The 27,239-nt window shown below is 42.5% G+C and overlaps 1 protein-coding gene across 3 annotated transcripts in view; it reads left to right on the top strand.

Annotated features, from left to right (window-relative positions):
* The window catches only part of LOC140468545 (NACHT, LRR and PYD domains-containing protein 3-like), a 45,493-nt gene extending 18,635 nt beyond the window's left edge, over positions 1–26,858 (top strand). Inside the window, exons 3-12 of one of the 3 annotated variants that reach the window (XM_072564632.1) lie at positions 5,647–5,741; positions 11,650–11,816; positions 12,912–13,083; positions 13,178–13,243; positions 17,587–19,378; positions 21,474–21,560; positions 21,777–21,947; positions 22,115–22,285; positions 25,425–25,592; positions 25,979–26,858. In XM_072564632.1, the coding sequence (XP_072420733.1) occupies positions 5,678–5,741; positions 11,650–11,816; positions 12,912–13,083; positions 13,178–13,243; positions 17,587–19,378; positions 21,474–21,560; positions 21,777–21,947; positions 22,115–22,285; positions 25,425–25,592; positions 25,979–26,003 (2,883 nt within the window). In that variant the 5' untranslated portion in view covers positions 5,647–5,677 and the 3' untranslated portion in view covers positions 26,004–26,858. Of the gene's footprint in view, positions 1–5,646; positions 5,742–11,649; positions 11,817–12,278; positions 12,435–12,911; positions 13,084–13,177; positions 13,244–17,586; positions 19,379–21,473; positions 21,561–21,776; positions 21,948–22,114; positions 22,286–25,424; positions 25,593–25,703 lie in introns of those variants that run through there. The other 2 variants (XM_072564631.1, XM_072564633.1) reach the window with 2 other exon arrangements.
* The last annotated feature ends 381 nt before the right edge of the window (positions 26,859–27,239 follow it).

The raw sequence follows: 27,239 nt of genomic DNA, 5'->3' as shown, positions 1-27,239 counted from the left end.
GTATGGGTGGGTTACGCTTCGGCGGGGCGGTGTGGACTTGTTGGGCCGAAGGGCCTGTTTCCACACTGTAAGTAATCTAATCTAATCTAATCTAATCTGAATGTGTGGGATTTCTTACCTTACCTACCTTGAGGAACAGTCAAGCTTCTGCAATTAAGAGTGTTCAAGTCTTGAGATAGGAACATTTTTAATCAGTAAGGAATCGAGGTTTTAGAAGGAAGCTGGAAATGGTGTTGATAATCATCAGATCTGCCATGATCTCATTGACTAGTGGAACAGACTTGATGGGCTGAATGAGTTATATGTCCCTCTACATCTTATGGTATTAAAACATTGTGATTCCTATGAGGGACGTGCACATTTGTGCATGAAATATGCTCACTTTGTCTTGCTTCATTATCATTATTTCCAACAGATCTCACATCTTCATAATTCTGCTTAATAATTCCATGTCAATGGGAGATATGAGGATTCCATTTATAATGTTGATTGCCTCAGATCTCTTGTATTCTATTTGTCAATTTCTTCTTCATTTGCCCAATCAATTTATTTGACCTCGACTTAACATGGAATAAAACACTACGCAAATTCAGCATCCAGTTGGTTGTTGGTTCATTATAACTTCTGCTTCCCTTGACTTTTGAGAGGTCCTGGATTTTGTTCCCTTATCCTTTGTTCCTGTTGGAAAAGCTTTAGCAGGTATCCTAAAGAGTTAATTCAGAACGGTCACCTATAGTTAGTTCAATTATTTAATTCCTGCTGATTTTTGGTTCAGTTTCACACTGGCTTGACCTCTCATACCAACAATGTTTGTTCAAACCAGCACCTTATGAAGCGGCTCTCTTAATAAACTGACAAAAATTGTCTACCTCAAATTGCAGAGACTTACTGTATTATCACAATGCCAGAGTCGTCAGTTGAGGATGCAAGTGATAAGGCTGTGCCGAGTTTTATTTTAACACATGCTGCATTAGTATTTAAGGGATTTATGTAAAGTATAAAAGTGATGTGTATACCCGCTACGTGTTTTTTAAAAATTATTTTTATTATTTGGACATATTGAATGTTTGATCAGTTGGTACATTCCTGGTCCAGTAGGTATGGTTAATCAAATGTTTGCTGTGACCCATCTACCACTTATGATTGTTGTCCTTTCCATACTGAGAGACACAGTCATCTGTTCAAAAGGACCGTATGGTTTAGCTTGGAAAGCCTTCTCTAATCTCACTAAGAATGAATCAACTGGTTCATAGGGATGTTGCATTTTTTGAGAAGAAATGAATGGTGTTTAGGGATCCTCCAGAGATTTATATATCCCAATATATTCAAGTGCCTTGTACAATTCAATCTCACCTTTCCATACCAATACCCAACAGACTTCTGACGAGCAGCACTTTTACCTGTTAGTGTTCTAAGAATGACCAAACTCGTGCCACACCAATTTTTTTTTGTAGACACACAAAAGCATACAGAGCTATGTTACAGGAAGAAGGATCTTTGACCTACTGAGTCTGCATCAGTCAAAAACAAGCAGCTAACTATTCAAATCTCATATTCTGCTCACATAGCCCAGTATGCATATACACTCGCAAATGATCAATTATATAAAAATCACAAATATTTTGTCAATGACTCACATTAATCAGTTCTATGATTGCCTCCCAGTGACTCCCTACCCATCCTGACCTTTTACTGTTTATCAATTAATGTACCCCCTCCCTATGTCATGCTGTTGTTGAGTTGAAAAGCTCCATTCACATAGTAACCCTTTTAATTCTTATCAATGACCTCCCCAAAGCTGAACTGTCATAGAGTCATAGAGATCTACGGTACGGAAACAGACCGTTCAGGCCAACTTGTCCATGCCGACCAGATAACTTAACCTAATCTAGTCCCATTTGCCAGCACCTGGCCCGACCTCTCAAAAGTCTTCCTATTCATATACCCATCAAGATGCCTTTTAAATGTTGTAATGGTACTAGCCTCCACCACTTCCTCTGGCAGCTCATTCCATACACGCACCACCCTCTGTGTGAAAAAGATGCCCCTTTTAAATTTTTCCCCTCTCATCCTAAACCTATGTCCTATAGTTCTGGACTCCCCCACTCTAGGAAAAAGGCCTTGTCTAATTATGTTAGCCATGCCTCTCATGATTTTATAAACCTCTGTCAGGTCATCCCTCAGCTCCAGGGAAAATAGCCCCAGCCTAGTCAGCCTCTCCCTATAATTCAAATCCTCAAAACCTAGCAATATCCTTGTAAATCTTCTCTGAACTCATTAAAGTTTCACAACATCCTTCCGATAAGAGGGAGACCAGAATTGCACAAAATATTCCAAAAGTGGCCTAACGAATGTACTGTACAGCTGCAAAATGACCTCTCAACTCAAATACTCAATGCTCTGACCAATGAAGGAAAGCGTACCAAACATCATCTTCACTATCCTATCTACCTGCAACTCTACTTTCAAGGAACTATAAACCTGCACTCCAAGGTCTCTTTGTTCAGCAACATTCCCCAGGATCTTACCATTAAGTGTATAAGTCCTGCTCTGATTTGCCTCTCCAAAATGCAGCACCTCACATTTATCTTAAATGAACTCCATCTGCTATCCCTAAGCTCATTGGCCCATCTGATCAATATCCTGTTGTACTCTGAGGTCACCTTCTTCGCTGTCCACTACACCTCCAATTTTAGTGTCTTCTGCAAACTTGTTTACTCTATCTCCTGCGAACACATCCAAATCATTTAAATAAATGACGAAAAGCAGTAGACCCAGCCCCGATCCTTGTGGCACACCACTGGTCACAGGCCTCCAATCTGAAAAGCAATCTTCTTTCACCACCTTCAAGCCAGTTCTGTATCCAAATGGCTAGTTCTCCCTGTATTCCGTGAGATCTAACCTTGCTAACCAATCTCCCATGGGGACCTTGTCAAACGCCTTACTGAAGTCCGTAGAGATCACATTCACTGTCCTGTCCTCATCAATCCTCTTTGTTATTTCTTCAAAAAATTCAAGCAAATTCGTGAGATATGTTTTCCCATGCAAAAAGCCATGTTGACTATCCCTAATCAGTCCTTGCCTTTCCAAATGCACGTAAATCCTGTCCCTCAGGATTCCCTCCAACAACTTGCCCACCACAGTTGTCAGGCTCACCGGTCTATAGATCCCTGGCTTTTCCTTACTGCCTTTCTTAAATAGTGGTGCCACGTTAGCCAGTTTTCTGACTATCGACAATACAAATATCCCAGTAAGAGACCCAGCAATCATTTCCCTAGCTTCCTCCAGAGTTCTAGGGTACACCTGATCAGGTCCTGGGGATTTAAGACATCCAGCACCACCACCTCTGTAAGGTGGACATTTTTCAAGATGTCACCATCTATTTACCCGCATCCTATATCTTCCATGTCCTTCTCCACAATAAACACTGATACAAAACACATTTTTAGTATCTCCCCCATTCCCTGTAGTTCCACACATCTGCCTTGCTGATTCTTGAGGGGCCATGTTATCTCCCTAGTTGCTCTTTTGTCCTTAGTATATTTATAAAATCCATTTGGATTCTCCTGAACCCTATTTGCCAAAGCTACCTCATGTCCCCGTTTTGCCCTCCTGATTTCTCTTCTAAGTATACTTCTACTGCCTTTATACTCTTCTAAGGATTCACTCGATCTCTGCTGTCTATACCTGACATATGCTTCCTCTCTCTTCTGAACTAAAACCTCAATTTCCCTAGTCATCCAGCATTCTCTCTACCGACCAGCCTTGCCTTTCACCCGAACAGGAATGTACTGTCTCTAGACTCGTGTTATCTCATTTTTGCAGACTTCCCATTTTCCAGCTGTCCCTTTACCTGCGAACATTTGCCCCCCCCCGTCAGCCTTTGAAAGTTCTTGCCTAATACCATCAAAATTGGCCTTTCTTCAATTTAGTACTTCAACTTTTAGATGTGGTCTATCCTTTTCCATCACTATTTTAAATCTAATAGAATCATGGATGCTGCCTCCAAAGTGCTCCCCCATTGATACCTCAGTCACCTGCACTTTTTTTCACCCAAAAGTTGGTCACGTTTTGCAGCTTCTCTAATAGGTGCATCCACATATTGAATCAGAAAATTTTCTTGTACACACTTAACAAATTCCACTCCATCTAAACCCTTAACACGACTGGCAGTTCTAGTCTATGTTTGGAAAGTTAAAATCCCTGACCAACATCGCACCATTATACTTAGAAATAACTGAGATCTCCTTACAATTTTTTTTTCTCTCAATTTCCCGCTGACTATTGGGAAGTCTATAATATAATCCCAATAAGGAAATCATCCCTTTGCTGTTTCTCAGTTCGACCCAAGCAATTCCCCTGAATGTGGTCCCAGGAATATCCGCCCGAAGTACAGCTGTAAGTCTATCCCTTAGCAACCCCAGTCCCCCTCCTCTCTTGCTCCCCTTTCCATCTTTCCTCCAGCATTTGTGGTCTGTAGCATTGACCTTCCAGTCCAGTCCATCCTGAGCCATTTCTCTGTGACTGCTGTGATATCCTAGTCCCATGTTCCTAACCAAGCCCTGAGTTATTTTGCCTTCCCTGTTAGGCCTCTTGCATTGATATCAATGCAGTTTAATTTATCAGTCCTCCTTGTTCTCTGCTTTGGTCGTGACTGTTTTGATTCGTTCCTTTCCCCATCTGTACCAGTATTTGCCTGGGTCCCCTCCATCACCGCCCCCCCCCCCCCCTCCCCCCGTACTAGTTTAAATCCTCCCAAGCAGCTCGAGCAAATGTCCCAGCCTGTATGTTAGTCCCCTTCAAATTCAGGTGCAATCCGTCCTTCTTGCAAGGTCACTTTTACCCAAGAGATTATTCTAATGATCCACAAATGTGAATCCTTCTCTCCTGCCCCAACTCCTCAGCCACCCATTCATCTGCTCTATCCTCGTGTTCTTTCCCCGACTTGGTCTTGACACCGGAAGGAATCCAGATATAACTACATTGAGGACTTCCTTTTCAAATTCCCGCCTAACTTTCTCTGTCAGTGGTTCTCAACGCAGACTACCTACATTGACTCCTGTAGTTTTTTCCTCCATGGCATCCATTCATATTTCCTTCAGAATATTCAATGTTTCAGAAGGAAAAGGAAGAATTTAGCTGTCCGATGGGAATGAATTGTACTAAACTCTTTCCTTATGAGAAATGTTATCCACCGGGCCCATTGTTGCGGTTTACTTCAGATGAATGGTGGTGGCTCAGTGGGTAGCATTGCTGCCTCACTGAGCTGGGGACCTGGGTTTGATCCTAGATTCAGGTGACCGTCTGTGTGGCGTTTGCATGTTCTCTCCGTGTTTGCGTGGGTTTCCTCCAGGTGATCCAGTTTTCTCCACAGTCCAAAGATGTGCAGGTTAAGTGGATTGGCCCTGGGTAATGCAGGATTAAAGGGATAGGGGGTGGGTCTGGGTCTGGGTGGGATGCTCTTTGGTGGGTGGTATGGACTTGATAAGCGGAATGGCCTTTTCCCACACTGTAGGGATTCTATGATTTATTCAATGGTTCACATCCCATAAATCGTTGTTCGATTGGTGTGGATAGGGAAATGGTTATCCTTCTTATTTTTTGTGGTTCAACTTAACAACCTTGTATCTCTAAAATTTATTTTAGGTCATCAAACCTAACAACATCCATAAAAGCAATGGCTGAAGGCTCAAATCTAAAAGAAAACACAGGATTTTCAGATAGAACAAGAGGAGTCACAGGTAGAGTTATGCAGATCAATTCAAAAATCAATTGAAAATTTCCACCAGCAGGCTACAGGTCAAATGTAGACCTCCAGAGAGTACAGATCTCAGCAGCAGTAAGTAGATTGTGTGCCCGGGTGTGTTTTGTTAAAAGATATAATTATTTCTTTGGATGTGAACATTACTGTCGAAGTCAGCATTTGTTGATCACTCCAAATTGCCCTTGAACTGAATATAGTTACACAGACACAAGGATCAATATCTTTATTTTGGTGCACGAGCAGAAATTGCTGGAAAAACTCAGCAGGTCTGGCAATATATATGGAGAGAAAAAAAATATTAACTGAAGAAGGGTCGATGGACCCAAAATGTTAACACTGCATTCTTTCCAGAGACGCTGTAAGATCTGCCGAGCTTTTCCAGCAATTTCAACTTTTGTTCCTGATTTCCAGCATCCAGAGTTGTTTGGTTTTGTGAATTTGTCGTTATGGTGTGTTTGGAGTCACATGTTGACTGTGACCCACTTTGGTCTATTTATCACAATTGAATATAGTTTCAAGGTGACCATTACTCACCCTGGCGTTCAGACTTCTTATCTTCATCCACACGAATTTCATGTTATCCAATCATTACTCACAAACGTACTAACTCCATATTGTACTAACAAGGCCCCACCACCACCAGTCTTCCCTTCTGAGGTGCTCTCTTGAAAAGTTACATACTCCAAATATTTAGTTTTAAGCTTCAATCTCGTTGTAACCATGTCTCTGTTTCACCGAGAAGATCATTTCTGTTAACTCTCTATGTTGTTAATTGATTTGCTTTCCTCTGAATATTCATGCATTTCAGTAATAAAGCACCATTAATTACATCTTTTTACCTTTTTGTTCCTTCTTCATACTGATTTGCTCTTGCTCTTTGTTCTTTGTTCCTTCCTTTCCCACTCAGTGCCCCAAAGCCAAAATAGTTGCCATCCCCAATTGCAAGCTCACATTTCCCCCTCTAATTCCTGATTCACCAGGGCACTGGTCCCAGCACAGTTCAGGTGAAGCCCATCCCACTGGAACAGCTCCCATCCACCATGAATTGAAACCATTCCTCCCACACCAAGATTTAAGCCAAACATTTGACTCCTTCACTTTATTTCTCCAATTGCCAATTTGCACATAGTCATCCTGAGATGATCACCTTGGAGGTTCTGTGCTCTGGGTTTAGTTGTTAACTTTTCGAATCTTTTATCACAACCCCCTTTGGAGTCCTATCAATGTTGTGAGTACCAATGTGTATGAGGACCACTGGATTCCTCCCATTCTAATCCAAAAGTCTATCCAGCTTCGAGGAGACATTCCTAACTCCAGGCAAGCGACAGAGCCGTTGGAACTCATGCTCCCAGAGTCGCAGTGTCTATTTCTCTAATTGTACTGTCCCCCATCATTTCAACGTTCCCATTTTGACTCCCAACATGAAAGACCCCTGTGTTTCAGTGTTATGGTCAGGTTGTTCATCATCCCTACAGTCCCCATTCTAATCCGCATATGTTTCAAACACTTCATTAGGGAATCTCATCTGTAGGGAATCTAATTAGTACAGTGTGGAAACAGGTCATTTGGCCACAACACACATTTGGCCACAACAGGTTCACACCACCCCTTAAAAAAGAGTAACCCACCCAGACACATTTCCCAACATTTACTCCTGACTAATGCACCCAACACTATGGGCGATTTAACGTGGCCAATTCACTGTGGGAGGCAACTGGAGCACCCGGAGGAAACCCACACAGACACTGGGAGAATGTGCCAAACTCTGCACAGACAGTTGCTTGAGAAGGGAATCAGACCCGGGTTCCTGGCACTGTGAGACAGCAGTGCTAACTCATTGAGCCGCCGTGCCACTCTACTGTTGGACAATTGTAGAGACTGATGCTTCTCAAGAGCATCTTAGTGAATCTCTATACTACCCTCACATACCCTGACACCCTTGCGTTAAGTTTTAAGATCTCTTTCAAGGCTGTGTGACTGCCTCCTGATAACGTTCCCCCTTGCCAGCGTGAAGTAAGGTCTGCAGCTCAGATTCCAATCCTTAACTTGGATAGAAAGTTGTTTGAGGGCAAACACTTAACTACTGATGTGTTTGCTGTGGATTACACTGGTATCCAGCAACTCTGGCCTGCTGGAGCTAAAAAAACATCATCAAATTTGTCATATTTACTACATTTAATAAAGTTATTAAAATCAGTCTAGTATCCCTGCGCTTTATACTTCATTGCATCATTTGTCGTTTTTTAAAGACACTGGTATCAATATTACACCATACAAGTGACTTGGTCTTCAAAAAGAGAAAACAAATCATCTGGAGACCTGAACGTAAACTTCAGACTTTACTTGCAGTTTAAAGACTAGAAATACTTAACTGCTCACTGAGACAAAAATCAAGCAAACACATCTGTCCTTCCACTGCTAACCTATTTGAGATGCTTTATTCATGCACTCTATTGCAAGTCACAATCAAGTGCTTAGTTGTGATGGGTGGTTGTTTTTACATGTTCACACCACAATGGGCCTACCTCAGAAGTGAGGATCCACTTTCAGCTTGTTTTTAATTCGGCTGCTCTTATAACGCACCCCTCAAAAATAAGCTTTCTGAAAGTTTGTATTGTAGAATTTAAAATCTGTTGCTTTAGAACATAGAACATAGAACATAGAACAATACAGCACAGAACAGGCCCTTTGGCCCACGATGTTGTGCCGAACTTCTATCCTAGATTAAGCACCCATCCATGTACCTATCCAAATGCCGCTTAAAGGTCGCCAATGAATCTGACTCTACCACTCCCACGGGCAGCGCATTCCATGCCCCCACCACTCTCTGGGTAAAGAACCCACCCCTGACATCTCCCCTATACCTTCCACCCTTCACCTTAAATTTATGTCCCCTTGTAACACTCTGTTGTACCCGGGGAAAAAGTTTCTGACTGTCTACTCTATCTATTCCTCTGATCATCTTATAAACCTCTATCAAGTCACCCCTCATCCTTCGCCGTTCCAACGAGAAAAGGCCGAGAACTCTCAACCTATCCTCGTACGACCTACTTTCCATTCCAGGCAACATCCTGGTAAATCTTCTCTGCACCCTCTCCAAAGCTTCCACATCTTTCCTAAAGTGAGGCGACCAGAACTGCATACAGTACTCCAAATGTGGCCTAACCAAAGTCCTGTACAGCTGCAACATCACCTCACGACTCTTGAATTCAATCCCTCTGCTAATGAACGATAATACTCCATAGGCCTTCTTACAAACTCTATCCACCTGAGTGGCAACCTTCAAAGATCTATGTACATAGACCCCAAGATCCCTCTGTTCCTCCACCTGACCAAGAACCCTACCATTAACCCTGTATTCCGCATTCTTATTTGTCCTTCCAAAATGGACAACCTCACACTTGGCAGGGTTGAACTCCATCTGCCACTCCTCAGCCCAGCTCTGCATCATATCTAAGTCCCTCTGCAGCTGACAACAGCCCTCCTCACTGTCCACAACTCCACCTATCTTTGTATCATCTGCAAATTTACTGACCCACCCTTCGACTCCCTCATCTAAGTCATTAATAAAAATTACAAACAGCAGAGGACCCAGAACTGATCCCTGCGGAACTCCACTTGTAACTGGACTCCATGCTGAATATTTACCATCTACCACCACTCTCTGACTTCGACCGGTTAGCCAGTTTTCTATCCAATTGGCCAAATTTCCCTCTATCCCATGCCTCCTGACTTTCCGCATAAGCCTACCATGGGGAACCTTATCAAATGCCTTACTAAAATCCATGTACACTACATCCACTGCTCTACCCTCATCCACATGCTTGGTCACCTCCTCGAAGAATTCAATAAGACTTGTAAGGCAAGACCTACCCTTCACAAATCCGTGCTGGCTGTCCCTAATCAAGCAGTGTCTTTCCAGATACTCGTAAATCCTATCCCTCAGTACCCTTTCCATTACTTTGCCTACCACAGAAGTAAGACTAACTGGCCTGTAATTCCCGGGGTTATCCCTATTCCCTTTTTTGAACAGGGGCACAACATTCGCTACTCTCCAGTCCCCTGGTACCACCCCAGTTGCCAGTGAAGACGAGAAGATCATTGCCAACGGTACTGCAATTTCCTCTCTTGCTTCCCACATAATCCGAGGATATATCCCGTCAGGCCCGGGGGACTTGTCTATCCTCAAGTTGTTCAAAATGTCCAACACATCTTCCTTCCTAACAGGTATCTCTTCTAGCTTATCAGTCCGTTTCACACTCTCCTCTTCAACAATACGGTCCCTCTCGTTCGTAAATACTGAAGAGAAGTACTTGTTCAAGACCTCTCCTATCTCTTCTGACTCAATACACAGTCTCCCACCACTGTCCTTGATCGGACCTACCCTCGTTCTCGTCATTCTCAGGTTTCTCACATACGCATAGAATGCCTTGGGGTTATCCTTGATCCTATCCGCCAGGGATTTTTCATGCCCTCTCTTAGCTCTCCTAATCCCTTTCTTCAGGTCCCTTCTGGCTATCTTGTATCCCTCCACTGCTCTGTCTGAACCTTGTTTCCTCAACCTTATGTAAGCCTCCTTCTTCCTCTTTACTAGACATTCAACCTCCCTCGTCAACCAAGGCTCCCTCACACGACCATTTCTTTCCTGCCTGATCGGTACATACATATCAAGGACACGTCGTATCTGCTCCTTGAAAAAGTTCCACATTTCCACCACATCCTTCCCTGACAGCCTATGCTCCCAACGTATGCTCCTCAAATCCTGTCTTACAGCATCGTAATTTCCCTTCCCCCAATTGTAAAAACTTCCTTGTTGTGCGCACCTATCTCTCTCCATAACCAAGGTGAAAGTCACAGAATTGTGGTCGCCATCACCAAAATGTTCACCCACTAACAAGCCCACCACTTGTCCCGGTTCATTACCGAGTACCAAATCCAATATGGCCTCCCCTCTGGTTGGACAATCTACATACTGCATTAGAAAAGCTTCCTGGACACACTGCACAAACACCGCCCCATCCAATCTACTTGATCTAAAGAGCTTCCAATCAATATTTGGGAAGTTGAAGTCGCCCATGACTACGACCCTGTGGCTTCTGCACCTTTCCAAAATCTGTTTCCCAATCTGTTTCTCCACATCTCTGCTGCTATTGGGGGGCCTATAATAAACACCCAACAAGGTGACTGCACCTTTCCTATTTCTGACTTCAGCCCATACTACCTCCAGAGGCAGATCCCCCTCAAACTTCCTTTCTGCAGCCGTTATACCATTTCTAATTAGCAATGCCACCCCCCTCCTTTTTTACCACCCTCCCTAATCTTACTGAAACATATGTAACCAGGAACCTCCAACAGCCATTCCTGTCCCTCATCTATCCATGTTTCCGTGATGGCCACAACATCGTAGTCCCAGGTACCGATCCACGCCTTAAGTTCACCCACCTTATTTCTGATACTCCTTGCATTGAAGTATACGCACTTGAGCCCATCTCTGTGTCCGCAAGTAGTCCCTGTCAGTGCTACCTTCTCCACAGCCTCCCTACAGTCTTGGACATCCTGACACACAGCTAGCTTACTTGCTGGACTACAAGTCCGGATCCCATCCCCCTGCCAAATTAGTTTAAACCCCCCCGAGGAGTGCTAGCAAACCTACCCCCCAGGATATTGGTGCCCTTCTGGTTCAGGTGCAACCCGTCCTGTTTATACAGGTCCCACCTTCCCCAGAATGCAGTCCAATTGTCCTTTCTCTTTAAGCAAACCACAATAGCATTCTGAATTGGATTTGCATAAATCGACGATTTGGACACTTTCTTCCTCAGCAAATGCACTCATTCACTCCAAGCTGATTTACCTCCTGAAATACTCAATTATGATTGTGTTCACAGCACCAAACTGCGCTGTCAGTGACATCCTGAAAAAGTGCAATGATTACCAACTGTTACAATTGACAAAATTCTACCAGGACAGACTCGAGCAGGCAGTGGAAGGAGGGGTGGATGGAGTCAGCTCATTGTTGACTTATGAGAACCATTTCAGTGGCCAAGAGCATAAGGTAAGCAAGGTATGGCTAAACAGAGATTGAACATTGTTGGAAAGAGGGACATGTGGCCAAAGCCTTTCCTCCTGCCCACTTGAGATCAAAAGTATAGAGGGCAAAATTTCAAACGATCATAATAATTTATACAGAAAATGCTGGAATAACTCAGGTGTAGTAGCAACTGTGGAGCGTAAAATATCATTAATGTTTCAAGTCCACTGTGAAGAAGAGTTGTGTCAGATTCAAAACATTAAATCAGTTTGTCTCTCCACAGATTAGTTTCTTCAGCATGGCGAAAGTGAGTTCTGCAGATGCTGGAGATTAGAGTCAAGAGTATGATGTTGGAAAAGCACAGCAGGTTAGACAGCATCCGAGGAGCAGGAAAATACCTGATGAAGGGCTTTTGCCCGAAGCGCCGATTCTCCTGCTCCTCTGATATTGCCTGACTTGCTGTGCTTTTCCAACACCATACTCTTGACTCTAATCTCCAGCATGTTCAGATTTCCAGTGTCTGCAGTGTTTCGCTTTTATTGAAGAGGGAGCTGAATGGTTGGTAGGCCGCACCATCGTAAGACTCATCATTGAAAATGCCTGTTGTTGTCTGATGGCAGAAACTACGCAAACTCTGGCCTGGTTAGTACTTGGATGGGAAACCACCTGGGAATAGCAGGTGCGGTAGGCTTTTAACAGGCCAGCACAGACCGAAGGGCCTGTTACATGCTGTACACGTGTATGACCAGTGTCACCACCTCAGCTAATTGGAGTTAATCTGCCAACTAATATGCGTACAATGAAAACAGTGATCCAATTCATTCTACAGTTCAGTAAAATGATCCAGCACCTCAATATATACCAGGTTTTACGGTTACTGCAGTGTGCTTTACAGTACCATCAACATTTTTATGTTTCAGTGAGTTGATCGAATGGCACAGATCAGAGATCTTTGATTTCTGTAATTATTTTAATCTGCAGTGCAGATTGTTGTACGATAGTGTGTTCTACCGACAGAATCATGAAAACGGGGAAACACACAGAGAGATAGGTCATCTCTCCCTCACAGTCAGTATTTATTTTCCCTGTCCTTTATAAATCAATGTTTTTTTTTTAAAGAAAATTACCATGCTTGTGGAGAAGGGTGACAGGGCAGAAAGCTCAAAGTTTCTTCTAAAGATGGTGATGGGGAAAGGGTCTGCGGCCAGAAGGGCAATGTGGAAATCCTTCACAAAAATGCGCCAAGGAGTGCCAAAGTTGGACAAAATACTGAAAGAAATTGAAGAAATGGGTACAGTGACATTACACTGGTTTCATTTTCAGACTTATTCACTGCTATAGTATTGATTGTAACTGATAATGTGCAATGTAATTCATGTTGACAGATTTTGATGCGTTTCAAAAATTAAATATTGCACAAAGTCCATCTGGAGTCCCTGAAGAATTGAAAGGTAAGAGATTGAAATGTCAAACGTTTTATTTACTTCTGGGAATCTAAAGTCTTGAGTCTACCCTTTGTTTTAAGATGGAGCTGATATGTGTTGTGCATATACAAAGACTTGGATCAATACAAGTCGATCTGTATTAAACCAAACATTGCATGCAGATAGAAATCACAGTGCACACCGAGTTTTTGCGATTTATTGTAAATTTGCAGGTTACACAGCTCCACAATACTAATCACAAGGAAAACTCAAAATGGTGTTTGAGGATCCTGATACACCTTGCAATCAAATACATACTTGTCGTCTTTTGAACCATGTTTAGTGAGCATGATGAGATCAGCCAGTTGGATTGCATAGAATATGAGTTCTCTAATTGGGGCAGTTACCCTGGTCCAATCAGGGAGGCTGAGCTGACAGATATAAACAAGAGTGTCAGATGTCCTGTTCACTCTCAGAAGCTGGCTGTGATACAGCTAGATCAGTATCAACTTACCATGTGTAAATGAAGAGTGACTTGGTGACGAGATACCAATCTCTATAGAGATACTTCAGCAGCAATGAGAATAAAGCATTCTCCTGAAGAAATTCACTCTCAAAGTCTTCGTTTGGTTGGGTAAGTATTTCAAGCATCATGTTGTTATTTGGGAAGCTTGACTCGTCCAACCCTGCCGTCTAAGACTGGGACCTGTATGTGAAAAGAACGTGTTTTTTTCTGGGCAATGATATTGGGGCAGGTGAAAAGCAATGAGTAATTCTCCGGACACTTGTGAAAATGCAGATTTTTCAGTTATTAGGAACTTAATGTTCCCTGAGGCTCTGATGCTAAAACCTTTCAAGAATTGACTGATTTGGTTAAGGAATATTCTGACCACAGGTCTCCTCCAATTCTGAGATGCTGTTGGTTTTACTCAATAATTTGTGAAACAAGGAATCCATATCAGGATTTTTCACCAGGGCAAGTTGACTGGCAGAGGCATGTCAAATCATAGAAACTTCACAGTGTGGAAACAGGCCATTCAGCCCATTGAGTCCGCTCCTTGGTATAGAAAGGATGTTGTTAAACTTAAAAGGGATCAGAAAAGACGCTGCCAGGTTTGGAGGGTTTGAGCTGTTGAGAGAGGCTGAATAGGTTTGGGCAATTTTCCTGGAGCATCGGAGGCTCAAGGGTTAACCTTGTCAAGGTGAGGGGCATGGGCAGGATGAATAGTCAAGGTATTTTCCCCAGAGTAAGGGAGTCCAAAACTAGACAGGGTATTTTAAAGTGTGAAATAAAAGATTTAAAAGGCACCTTAGCAGCAACATTTTCACGCAGAGGGTGGTATGGCTGTGGAACGAACTGCGAGAGGAAGTGGAGGCAGTTACAACGACAGCGTTTCAAAGATACCTGGTTGGGCATATGAATAAGAAGGGCTTGGATGGATAGAGGCCAAATTCTGGCAAATGGGACTAGATTGCTTTCGGACATCTGGTCAGCATGGATGAGTTGGAGAAAGTGAGGACTGCAGATGCTGGAGGTCAGAGCTGAAAATGTGTGGCTGGAAAAGCGCAGCAGGTCAGGCAGCATCCAAGGAGCAGGAGAATCGACATTTCGGGCATGAGCCTCGTTCCTGAAGATGGGCTCATGCCCAAAACGTCGATTCTCCTGCTCCTTGGATGGATGAGTTGCTTCTGTAATCTATGTCTCAATGACTTACCCACCGAAGAGCATACCAGCCAGACCCAGACCCATACCCATACTGTAATCCTGTCAGCCCTAAACCATCAAGCCTGCACATCCCTGGACACTATGGGCTATTTAGAATGAGCAATCCACCCTAACCTGCAGGTCTTTGGACTGTGGGACACCCAGAGGAAAACCATGCAGACACAGGGAAAATGTGCAAAGTCCACACAGTTGCCTGAGAGTGGAATTGAACCTGGGTTCCTGGTGCTGTGAGCCAGCACGTCACCCCTGTTTACAAAACACCTAATTAACAGACAACTTCAATCGAAATCTGGAGCTACATGGGAGAATTTCAACTAACAGGGAGGGAAATAGGCTGGTACAGTTGTGAACAGGAGCAAGCCAAACAATCAAGACAGGTAGGAGCAAAGTCGAGAATGAGGAAGCACTGATAAATTAAACTGCATTTATTTCAGTGCAAGATGTCTGACAGGCAGATGAACTCAAGGCATGGTTGGGAACATGGGACTGGGTTATCAGAGCTATTTCAGAGGTATCGCTCAGTGATGGGAAAGGACTGGCATCCAAATGTTCCAGAGTATTGATGCTATGGGAAGGAGCAAGACAGGAGGGATGTGACGCTTTGATTAGGGATAACATTATGGCTGTACTTGGGAAGACTATTCCTGAAGTATGCTACAGAATTCCTGAAGGGCATAGATAGGGTGAACACCCAAAGTCTTTTCCCCAGGATAGGGGACTCCAAAACTAGAAGGCGTTGGTTTAAGATGAAAGGAGAAAGAATTAAAAGGCACCTAAGAGGCAACTTTCTCATGCAGTATGTGAAGCATATGGGGAATGAGTTGGTCACAGGAAGTGGTGGAGGCTGGAACAATGACAACATTTTAAAAAGCATCTGGATGGGGATATGAATCGGAAGGGTTTAGGGGGGATATGGGCCAAACGCTGGCAAATGGGGCTAGATTAATTAGGATATCTTGTCAGCAGGGACAAGTTGGACGAAAGGGTCTGCTTCCATGCTGTACACCTGTGACTCTAAATGGATTGAGAAGCTCCTTATCTAGAAGTAAAAATATACTGGTCATTCTAAGTATCAGTATTGCTCACTCAACTCATAAAAGAGAAAACAAGCAGTTAAATATATTTCTGGCAGGATCGAACTGAAATGGAGACATCTTGGATAAAGTCACCATAGCTCCAGTGGACCATAGGCTTGCTCTATCATTAGAGAGAAGGACAAGTGGCTTGGCCTGTGAGCTACCCTACCTCCGGTGAGGGGAGAGATTGAAAAGGAGAGCCCTTCATGGTTACCTCAGCTGGTGCAGAAATTGAACCCATACTCTCGGCAGCACTCTGCGTTGTAAACCAGCTATCCTGCTAACTGACCCCTTGATTGAGCAGCGGGTTTGCAATGCTAAGTGACACCAACAGAATGGATTCAGTTCCCACGTCAGAATGTTTACTCGGAAGGATTCGATTTTTCAACCTCTCTCTCCTCGCCTGAGCCATGGTAACCATTAGGTTAAAACACTACCAGTTGTCTCTCTATAATGAGACAGCAGTCCTAAATAAATTTATATTATGGTGGTAAAAGACCATACTTGGAATTGTATGGAGGGTTCTAGTCATAGAACCGGAAATTACATCACCCACCTTAAGAAACCAACACCTATAAATAGGGAGGCGGAACATATCATCAGCACTTCACCAGAGACTCTCACTGATGATGTTACTGAGCCATGGTGATGAAATGCCTGAAAACAAACCTTCCAGCCTGAGCTACAAATCTCAAAAATCGCTTATTCAGTAAAGTTTCTAAAGACAGTGGAGAAAAGCATGAAAATAATTTGAAAGATCAGTGCAGCAAATCCGATTAAATGTTACAGGAAAGGATGAATACATTTCTCTCATTGTTAAAGACGAGAAGGCTGATGGAATTTTAAAATTTAACACCACCCTCTCAAGGGCAGATAGGGACAAACGATAAATTGGTGGTCAACCAGAGACACCCACAACTGAATAAAAATTAATTTTAAAACATTATGTAAAGTTTTGTCCAAATGCAGGCTACCTGCAGAATAGACTACCAAAAGTGGAGCAGGTTTATAAAATCATCATGAAATTTGTTAAGGAATTTGAAGAAGCTTATTTATCTAGAGAGTCATGATCATAGGGAATTTAGTACTGAAGAGACAACTGAAGACTTTAATGTCAGAGCTAGATAAGTGGATAGGAGGAAGGGGACAGATTGATCTACTGCAGGACTTAAACATGAAGCCTGGACTAAAAGGGCATACTGTCTCCGATCCTGTGTAAAATATTCTTGTACTTCTGTCCAAGAAGTATAACAGGGGTGGTTATTTCATTTTTATTAAGTATTCAAAGCATCCCTTATCGAAAATGAAATGGATTTAGTTGAACTGATGTATTATGGAGGCTGAATTCTGTGTTGATCGTTTTGCATCACCATTGAAGTTAAGTTATACCAAACTCCTCAACCAAATTTTGCACTCATTACTTGTTAATGCCCCGCAATCACCTCCTTTCGTAAAATGAATTCTGTCTTCATAGAACGTCACTGGATTAAAATGTCATATTTATGAGTTGCTTCTTTATTTCATAATCAATCCTGAAAAATATTTTTTTTTGTCTGTTCCATTTTAAGACATTCAACGGAAACACAAGGAAACACTCCGGCAACAAACTGAAACACTGAGCGTGAACACTATCCTAATTAAGACAAAGTATAAGACTTTTCAATTGGTTGATCGATACGTTGAGCTAACTATCATTTCTACTGTTCGGGATCGGAAACTGGTCGAACATGAATTGCTGGCAAGAGGTGGAGACCATGGAAAGTGGAGAGAGAAACATCTCCGAAGAGATCTGGAAAAAGTCCGAATTGAGCAATTGTTTCAAAGCAATATTTCCCAGTTTGGAAGCCTGCTGCAGAAAATGAAGCATTTCTTTGGGCTATCGAATTCTGGGATTTCAGCATCAGTGAGTGGGGTCCCAGGGATCGGAAAAACAACAATGGTACAAAAAGTGGTCCATGATTGGGCTACTGGGAAAATGTATCCACAGTTTCAATTTGTTTTCAGTTTTAAATTCTGCGATTTGAACAATATTAACCACAGAATAAACCTGAGGAATCTGATATTGAATCAATATCCTTACTTTGGGAATGCTCTGGGAGAGATCTGGAAGCACCCACAGGGTTTGCTCTTTATATTTGATGGTTTGGATGAATTTAAGGACAGTATCAGTTTTGAAGATAATCAAAGAAGTACAGAACCACATTCCATGTGCACAGATCCCCAATTCCCTTGTGAAGTGTCTGACATTGTATCGAGTTTAATCCAGCACAAGCTGCTCCCAGGATGTTCAGTGCTAGTAACCAGCCGTCCCACTGCATTCCATTTATTGGAAAAGGCTGAGATCAGTGTCTGGGCTGAAATTCTGGGATTTGTTGGTGATGAACGGAAGGAATATTTCCAGAGGTTTTTTGCAGATCCGCGGTTGGCTGCAGCAGTTTTCAAACACGTGGAGGAGAACGAGATCCTGTACACCATGTGCTACAACCCTTCGTACTGCTGGATCCTCAGTCTCTCACTGGGTCCCTTTTTCACACAAAAAGACAGGACACAGCAGCAAGTTCCCAAGACCATCACCCAACTGTATTCCTACTTTATTTATAACATTTTGAAAAACCATAGCCGAGCAATTGAAAATCCCCGCGATGTATTACTGAGGCTTGGTGAGATGGCCTTCAAAGGAGTCTCTGAGAAAAAGGTTGTGTTTAGAATTGGAGATTTGATCCAGTGCAATCTGCAACCCTCCCAGTTCCTGTCTGGATTCCTGATGGAAGTTTTGGAAGGTGACGTTTCTGCCCAGCATGTGGTTTACACGTTCCCACACCTCACCATCCAAGAATTCATCGCTGCACTGACACAATTCTTGACTCCAGATCCTGAGGACATGAGGAAACGTCTCAGCGAAGCCCACAATGAGGAAGATGGGCGATTTGACGTATTTCTGCATTTCGTGACTGGCCTCTGCTCCCCACAGTCATCTCGACCTCTGGAGGAGTTTCTGGGTCTGTTTTCACATAAAGCAACTTGCGAAGTGATCGACTGGGTGAAGGAGAATTTTGTCGCACATGTTGGAAATACAGAGAGTAAAATCGGCAAAAGGAACCTCCTGAGTGCATTGCATTACCTATTTGAGTCTCAGAACACTGCACTGGCTCATAGCACAGTTGGTTCAATAAAAACGCTCAAATTTGGCGATTCAAACCCACATAATGCTTTGCGATTGACCCCTATTGATTGTGCAGTTATATCTTCAGTTATTGGATTGTGTGAGACAATATGTTATCTTGACCTACAAAACTGCTACATTCAGCATGAAGAACTGCAGCACGTGGCACCCCTACTATACAAGTGCCAGCATTTGAGGTGGTTGTTCATTTTTCTTTCTGCTCTTTCAGTTCTGTTGTTAAACTATGACTTTACGTTATTCACGTTTCATTGTAAAGGCAACAAGTCCTTCCACTACAACCAGTGTGAGATAACGTGAAGATAAATTCTTAAAATAAACGTGCAGGAAACATACATCCTTCCATAAGTATCTCAAGAACTAAAAGATCAACAAAGACGAATGTAGGTCCTTTACAATCAGAAATGGGGAAATTATAATGGGGAGTGAAGAAATGGCAGAAGAATTCAACCCAGATTTTGGTTCTGTCTTTCAAAATTCAATAAACTGTGGAATAGTTTGTACAGGTTGGAGATTAGCAAATGTATCACCATGATTTAAAAAGGGCAAAGGAAAAATAAAACAGGATTATAGATTGGTTAGCCTAACATTGGTAGTGGGGAAAATGCCAAAACCTATTAAAGACACATGACAAGAGGTTAAATGAGAACAGCCAAAGACAGTATTGGACATGGATTCCTCAGGGGTTTGAAAATGCTAAAAGGACGTTTCCCCTTGTGGGAGAGTCTAGGATCAGAGGACATAGTCTCTGGATAAAGGGGCTCCAATTTAAGATTTAGATGAGAGGGAGTTTACTCTCTCTGAGATTTGAGTCTTTGGGACTCCTTGCTACAGAGTGCTGTGGGACAGAATTCTTGTGTATATTTAAGACTGAGATGGATAGATTTTTGTAAAATTGAGGAATCCGAGATTATGGGAAAAGTGCATGATCGTGGGTGTAAGGAGCTTTGGATCAGCCAAGATCCTATTGAATGGCAGAGGAGCTGCCTCAAGCTGCTGAACAACCTGTTCTTATTCGTACTACTTATAGTCTTATGGGTTCACAAAAGGGGAATCAGCATGAGTCCAGAATGACTTCTTCAGAAAAGAAAAAGAGTAACACCAGACTCAAAACGTTAACTCGGTTTCTGTGTCCACAGATAATGCCAGGCCTGTTGCGTTGCTCCAACACTGTGTGTGTGTGTTTGTTTCAGATTTCCAGAACCTGCAGCAGTTTGTTTTTTTTTTAAATCAAGGGCACAGGTTACGTTAATACTGAGCAGGTTAGCAACTGCTGGAAATTCACCGTAAGTGAAGGGCCAAAACAGAACCTTATATTGATCTTAAAATTCAGTTGTGTGAGTGAATTGTGCGAGATTTCACTTCTGTCCCCACTCCTGGATTAACCATAGGAATTCCCTTTTAAAGGTCCAGCCCAGGGAAGAGCAGTAACCAGCCTCTTATGTGTGCGAGGAAACATTAGGCGCAAGGTCATAGATAGAGAACTCAGTAAGATTCCATCAAAACAAGTGGTTTTTCAATTTAAAAGTAGTTCAGTAGGAAATCAAGCAAGTGATGCTCACTCACTATCAACTGACTGGACAGGGACTATGAAGACATGAAACTTGACGAAACAAATCTTGTTTCAACATATGCCATCTTGTGCTGTGAATTTGACAGCAAACAGGAACACTGTGGTCCATAGTATAACTTTCCTTGAATTATTTCACCGATTGATAAGGTGCACAAAATTCGAAGTGAAAGAGAGCACTGGTTTGTCCTTTGATTTGGTGGCCAATCTATTCCAATGAATTCGCAACAGATATTATGGAAATATCCGTAACCATGATATGTCTTGGTCACTTGGCTTACAGAAGGGTAATTCTCTTCGGGAAATGACACGAAATGCAAAAATAAATTAATGCTTTCCCGAGCCAATGCAGTCTTTTCTATAATTATGTATTTCTTTTTCAATGTAAATTGGCTTTAACATGCTTGAAGAATTTAGACCATTATTTGTAGAATGCGATCCTTCCTTACCTGTGTTTGATAGAACATGCTTCCGACCCCATTAGTTTAAATGGCGCTGCTACTGTGTGACTTTCCTAGAACGTGAGATTGCAAGAGAAATTGTGCATTAAATCAGAACTGACTGTACTTCATTAAATTGAATGACACAACAGAAAAGTTGCAGAGTGAATTCTTTCCTTATTTTCCAATATCTGCGACAGTGAAGGTGTATGTTAACTGATAATTAAGTGACCTTTCTTCCTCATTTTGTCTTCCTGTGTTTAGGCTAAGCAATAATGAACTAGGAGGCTCAGGACTGAAATTACTGTGTTCAGCTTTGCGGAATTGTGATTGTAAAATACAGAAACTGGAGTGAGTATCAGATCATGTGAAATTCGGTTTGGAATAATCTGTTGTCCACCACTGAGTATATTGTTAATTATGCCAATTCCAATTTTTAAGTACTGCATGTTAATATATCAGCAAATGTTCTAATATATACTGCATTCTTATCACCATCGATGACTGTATATTAATTGCTCAATTTTCCTCCCATTTCTCTTATTTTTCCAATGCTCTGATCACCAGGTTGCAATCTGTTGCTGTCACTGAATCTTGTGTTGTGGATTTCGCCTCTGCTCTCTGTACAAACCGATCATTAACTGATCTGAACCTGAGTATTAATAAACTGGGAGATGTTGGAATCAAGCGTCTGTCTGTTGCTTTAAGGCACTTGGAATGTAAAATACAAAATTTGCAGTAAGTAACAATCTTTGACGATTGTGTTGCAAATCTACTAATCATATATTTGTCACTGCTCATTATTGACAGTATTATCAAAATAAGGAAATGCTGCCACTTCACCGATCCTTTTCTGTCTCCCTGCCTCTCCCTCCCTTTCTCAACCCTCTCTTTCTGCTATCCAGGTTGACAGTGGTTGATCTCACGGACTCTTGTGCCTTGGATCTCTCTTCTGCTCTCAACGTAAACACGTCAGTGAGAATTCTGAACCTGAGTTACAACAAACTGCAGGATTCAGGACTAAGAACATTTTCTGCATTTCTGAAGAACCCAGAATGTAAATTACAGGAGCTAAGGTAACTATGAGATGATAGTACTTTTGTGTTTCATAACTGGATATGATAGGATACATAGTTCTTAGGATCAATAATTTTAATAATAATTACGACATATGATCGTTTTAGGCAGCTAATATCTCCTGAGTGATTCAGCCGCCTGAGGTAGGTGCAACAATAACAGAGATGTGGGTATTATTTCGGACAGGTCAGGCAGCATCCAAGGAGCAGGAGAATCGACGTTTCGGGCATGAGCCCTTCTTCAGGAAACTTCTTCTTCCTGAAGAAGGGCTCATGCCCGAAACGTCGATTCTCCTGCTCCTTGGATGCTGCCTGACCTGCTGCGCTTTTCCAGCAGCACATTTTTCAGCTCTGATCTCCAGCATCTGCAGTCCTCACTTTCTCCCATTATTTCGGACAGTCATTTTTCTGGCCTCTGACTCAAAAGCCTATGCCCACACTGCACAGTTATTGGGTCACTTTAGCTTGCTTGGCTGGACAGCTGGTTTGTAATGCAGAGCATTACCATCAACGTGGGCTCAATTCCACACCAGCTGAGGTTACCACTAAAGGAATACCCTTCTGGGCTGAGGGTGGTGACTCTCAGTTTAAACCTGAGAGTCTCTCCCTGATGGTTATGGTGACTTTAAATGATTTTCCTCCGCTGTCAATGCCTGAGACAAGGAAATCCATCTTGCTGGGATTCATCTATGTGAGACGATTGTCCCTTCAGGCAGAGTTATTGCAAATAACTCTTTTTGGATATTGGGAGTCAGGGATCTGGGATTTGCAAGATGGCATTCATTACCACAGCAAACTTACATCGAGGCAACTCAGCCGTATTGATCATTTTCCTATTGACCTGCAATAGTAATGTCAACCAGCTGAACTCTGAATGACCAAAACATATGCTGCAGGGATAACACTAAAAGCTGCTGTTCTCATAGGACAGCAGACCAGGAATAGGTGAATCCATTACTGCTTAACCCAATAATTACCCTTGCAGAGTATAGGGATCAGATGAAATCTCTGAGTAATGAAGACAGGCTGGATGAGCTCATCTTGTCTTCTTTGGAGCAGAGAGGTTTGAGGTGTGTCCTGACTGAGGTATATATGTTTATGAAGAGCATGGACAAGGTGTATAGCAAACCCTGAATCAAAGACTCGGTAACAAGGGAGCATAATTTCAAATTGAAACGCAGGAGGTTCAGAAAGGATTTGAGGAAAAATATTTTCAGGCAGAGGATGGTGGAGTGCACTGTGGAGGGCAGTAGAGGTGGGAAACCTCCCAAGTTGGATGAGCACTTGAAGTGTCATAATATTCAAGACTATGGACCTGGTGCTGGAAAGTGGGACTAGCGTTGATCGTCGTATATAGATGGTGATACAGTCTTTATGGGCCAAAAAGCCTGTGTGGTTCCACAATTGTCCACACGAAGCAAACGCAAAAGTGGCTGTGTTCCAAATCGGAAAGGAAAAAGTCAAAAGGTGTTTGATAAAGTTTCATGCAAATGTTAGAGCTGCTCCAGAATGAGTATTCTTGCCAGGATGGATTATTTCCAAGCTCTGATGCCCAGGCCAAAAATCTGCAAATGGGGCTGGTTGCAGCACACTGCAAACTAACATGTGAGTCATTCCAGTGAAGGGTTAGACGTGCCCCATGGGAGGATACAAGTGTATGCTGATAAGGAAGCTCTTCCATCCTATCACAAAGCCTTGGCATCTGAATATGGGTTTTCCTACCGAGTAAAATTTTCAGATGGAGTAATTGAGACATGGAAATGTCAAGCAAGGAAACAGACCCTTCAATCATGCTCGTCCATGCTGACCAGACATCCGAAAGTAATTGAGCCCTATTTGCCAGCATATCCCTCTAAACTCTTCCTATTCACATAACCATCCGGGTGCCTTTTAAGTGTTGTAACTATACCCACCTTCTCCACTTCCTGTCACAGCTCATTCCTTACATACGCCACTCTCTGTGTGAAAAAGTTGCTCCCGAGGTCCCTTTTAAATCATTCCTTTTTCACCCCTTAGAAAAATGCCGTCTGGTTTTGGACTGTTCCTCTCTGGGATGTCACCATCCATCACTTAGCTCAAAAGAGCATTGTGGTTCAAAACACTTGAAGAAGCTGTTTGGTGACTCGCGAATGGCGCAGGGGCTACTAATCCCGGGGAGTGTCCTGACTGAAGTGAAATCTGTCGATTCAGATCTGAAAGGGGATGTAAAGGCATGAATTGTGCATTGAAACAGAGCCAGGAATGGTGGAGAACAGTGCACCTATTCACTAATTTTGTGAAATGAACTGTTAAGTCAGCTAGGGTGGACTTTGAAAGTGCTACCTGGATTTTTGAGGTTCAGCACTCTTCTCCATCTACTTTATACAGCATGGAGCACTCAGAGGTGATTTCCCTAACAATAGTGATGTTAACACATCGAGCTACTGTCATTGCTCAGCCTTGCTGATAGAGTGTACGGATTTTTAAAGTTGCTGTTGAAATATACTTAGGGCTTCTTTAAAACTCGGTTGTGCAATGTGGGTGTTGGTGGCTGGGCCAGCATTTACTGCCCATCTTTAGTTGCCCTGGGGAAGGCGGTGACAAACTTCCTTCTCGAACCACTGCAGTCCGTGTTTTAGGTTTACAATGCTGTTAAGGAAGGAATTTTGACTCAACACTCAATAAACAGCAAAATATTGCCAGGTCAGAATGGTGAGTGACTTGGAGGGGGTGATGTTCCCATGGATCTTCTGCTGTTATCCATCTAGATGAAAATGATCGATGGTTGGGAGGTGCTGGCGAAGGATGTTTAGTGAATGTTTGTAGTGTCTCTTGCAGATAGCGTACAGAGCTGCTACTGAGTGGAAGGAGTGGCTGCTTGTGCATGTGGTGCCAGTCAGGTTACTGGCTTGGTTCTGGATGTTTCCATGCTTGTTGAGTGTTGTTGGAGATCCAGGCAAGTGGGAGTTATTGGATCATACTCCTGAGTTGTTCCTTGTGAATGCTCAATGGTGGCGGTGGAATCGATCAATGCAACTTGTTAAATGGCCCATTCTACTGTCAGTGTGCAGCCTTTGTGAAGTGAATGGACTCTTAATGTGGTGGATGGCATGTCAATCACTTGTAATGATTCATGTTCTTTCTCTTCCTTGGATCCAAGCTTGGATGAAAACTGTCTTACGGATGACTGTGCAAAAGATTTCACCTCAGCACTCAGTACAAACCGGTCTCTGGTTGTTCTGTCCCTTGAATCAAACTTCTTCACAGACCAATCTGTCCCTTCATTCCGCCATCTCATACTGACCTGCAGGAGTCTGGTGCATGTTAGGTGAGTTAATATTTTATGTGCCATCTTGCTAATTGGGGTAGTATTGGCAACATTGCTGAAGCATTGACTCAGCGTCCATGTTACTCAGTCTGCTCACTTCCTGTTTTCCAGGCTGTGGGGAAATAAATTCAGCAGAAGGGGACAGAGAGACCTGAAATCACTGGTGGAATCCAGACCTGGATTAACGCTGGGGATAGATACGTTCATTTCATAAAAAAACTAACAATTTAATTGTCTGCATATTGCAGCCAAACTTCAGTCCTGTATGTTCATGCTCCACCTTCATGTCCTATAAGGGGCATCTCAGCTCCATCTGTGCGAGTCTTATCTTCCAATGTGACGTCAGATGCCCAATATCAATGTCATGTGACTCTGCTTCATTCCAGAAACAGCGTCAGGAGGAACATATAAACAAGAAACGAGAATAAGCCATTTTGCCATTCAAACTTGCTGTGCCATTCAATAAGGTCATGGTTGACCTGATTTTAACCTCAACTTTACATTCCTGTATATCCCCGAACAATCTTTCATCTGTTGGGACCCTCACTACTTTTATTTCTCTCATTCTAGCTTTAGAACTGTGAGTCAAAATTGAGAATTGAACCTTGAACTTTGAACAGCAGCTTTTAACGAAAAAAAACAATGAACAAAAGACTGTTTGCTGCTGGGAACTAGTCTGGAAAGGCAATGCAGGTTAATTACAGCTCTCAGGACACTGTAGACAGTTTGGCACTGCGATGTTATGCTGCGGGACTGGAAGCTGGTTGGATATTGTATTTGTCAATCACAGGAGGAACCCAGTGCTGGCAAGCCAATCACTATGAAGACAACAGGAAGGAGGGAACAGATTCTTACTGCAAAAGACAGTTTCTCCTTTGGAAGCTTCTGGACTAGGTTCTCTCTAGTTATACTCCAGTTATCAACTTGTTGGAAATTCTGAGAATAAAATTGGTCAGAATCATTGTGTAAGAAATATGAAAAAGTCTCCAGAGAGCTGCACTGATTGGTGACTTTAGAATTTTCAAGCAAGTTTTACAGTCCAACATACGTGTAATAGAACCAATCATTCAAGTATTTGATTAAGACCTGATATTCATCATTAAAATAGTTATTGGAACTGGTAAATTACAATGATTTGATTTTCTTTTCTAATTTATACCTTAACTGTGTCGGTTTGTCAGTGTGTCAGTGGGAGGTTAGGAGCACAGAAGATTGGACTTATATTGTAGATAATAATTTGTTTGCCTTTATGTTTTTCTGGTTCTGCTGCAGTTAAACTAAAATTATTGACTATCAATTGTTAATTTAAGTTGTAAACTTGGTGTCCAAGATCTGTTATTTATAAGGTCTGAGTCGGAACAATTGAGCAAGTTTGAGGGTTGTTTAATGTTGTGATTCGAGATACAATGAGATTGGTTTGGTTTAGATTCCTATCCATATGTTGTAACGCATCCCCTTGGTCACCAAGAATCTATCTATGTCAACCTTATACATATCGCAGGATTCCACATCCACAGAATTTGAGGAAGGGAATGCCAACAACTCTCAACCCTTTGAGAAAAAAGAAACGTTTCCTCTTCTCTGTCCTAAATGTCCTCCTTATTTTTGTGACTCTTAGTTCTAGATACTTCCATAAGAGGATTGATT

This window comes from Chiloscyllium punctatum, chromosome 47 (genome assembly GCF_047496795.1).
Source record: "Chiloscyllium punctatum isolate Juve2018m chromosome 47, sChiPun1.3, whole genome shotgun sequence".
NCBI lineage: Eukaryota > Metazoa > Chordata > Chondrichthyes > Orectolobiformes > Hemiscylliidae > Chiloscyllium > Chiloscyllium punctatum.
The sequence above is the reverse complement of the archived record's forward strand: the minus strand, read 5'-3'. Positions and strand labels throughout refer to the sequence as shown.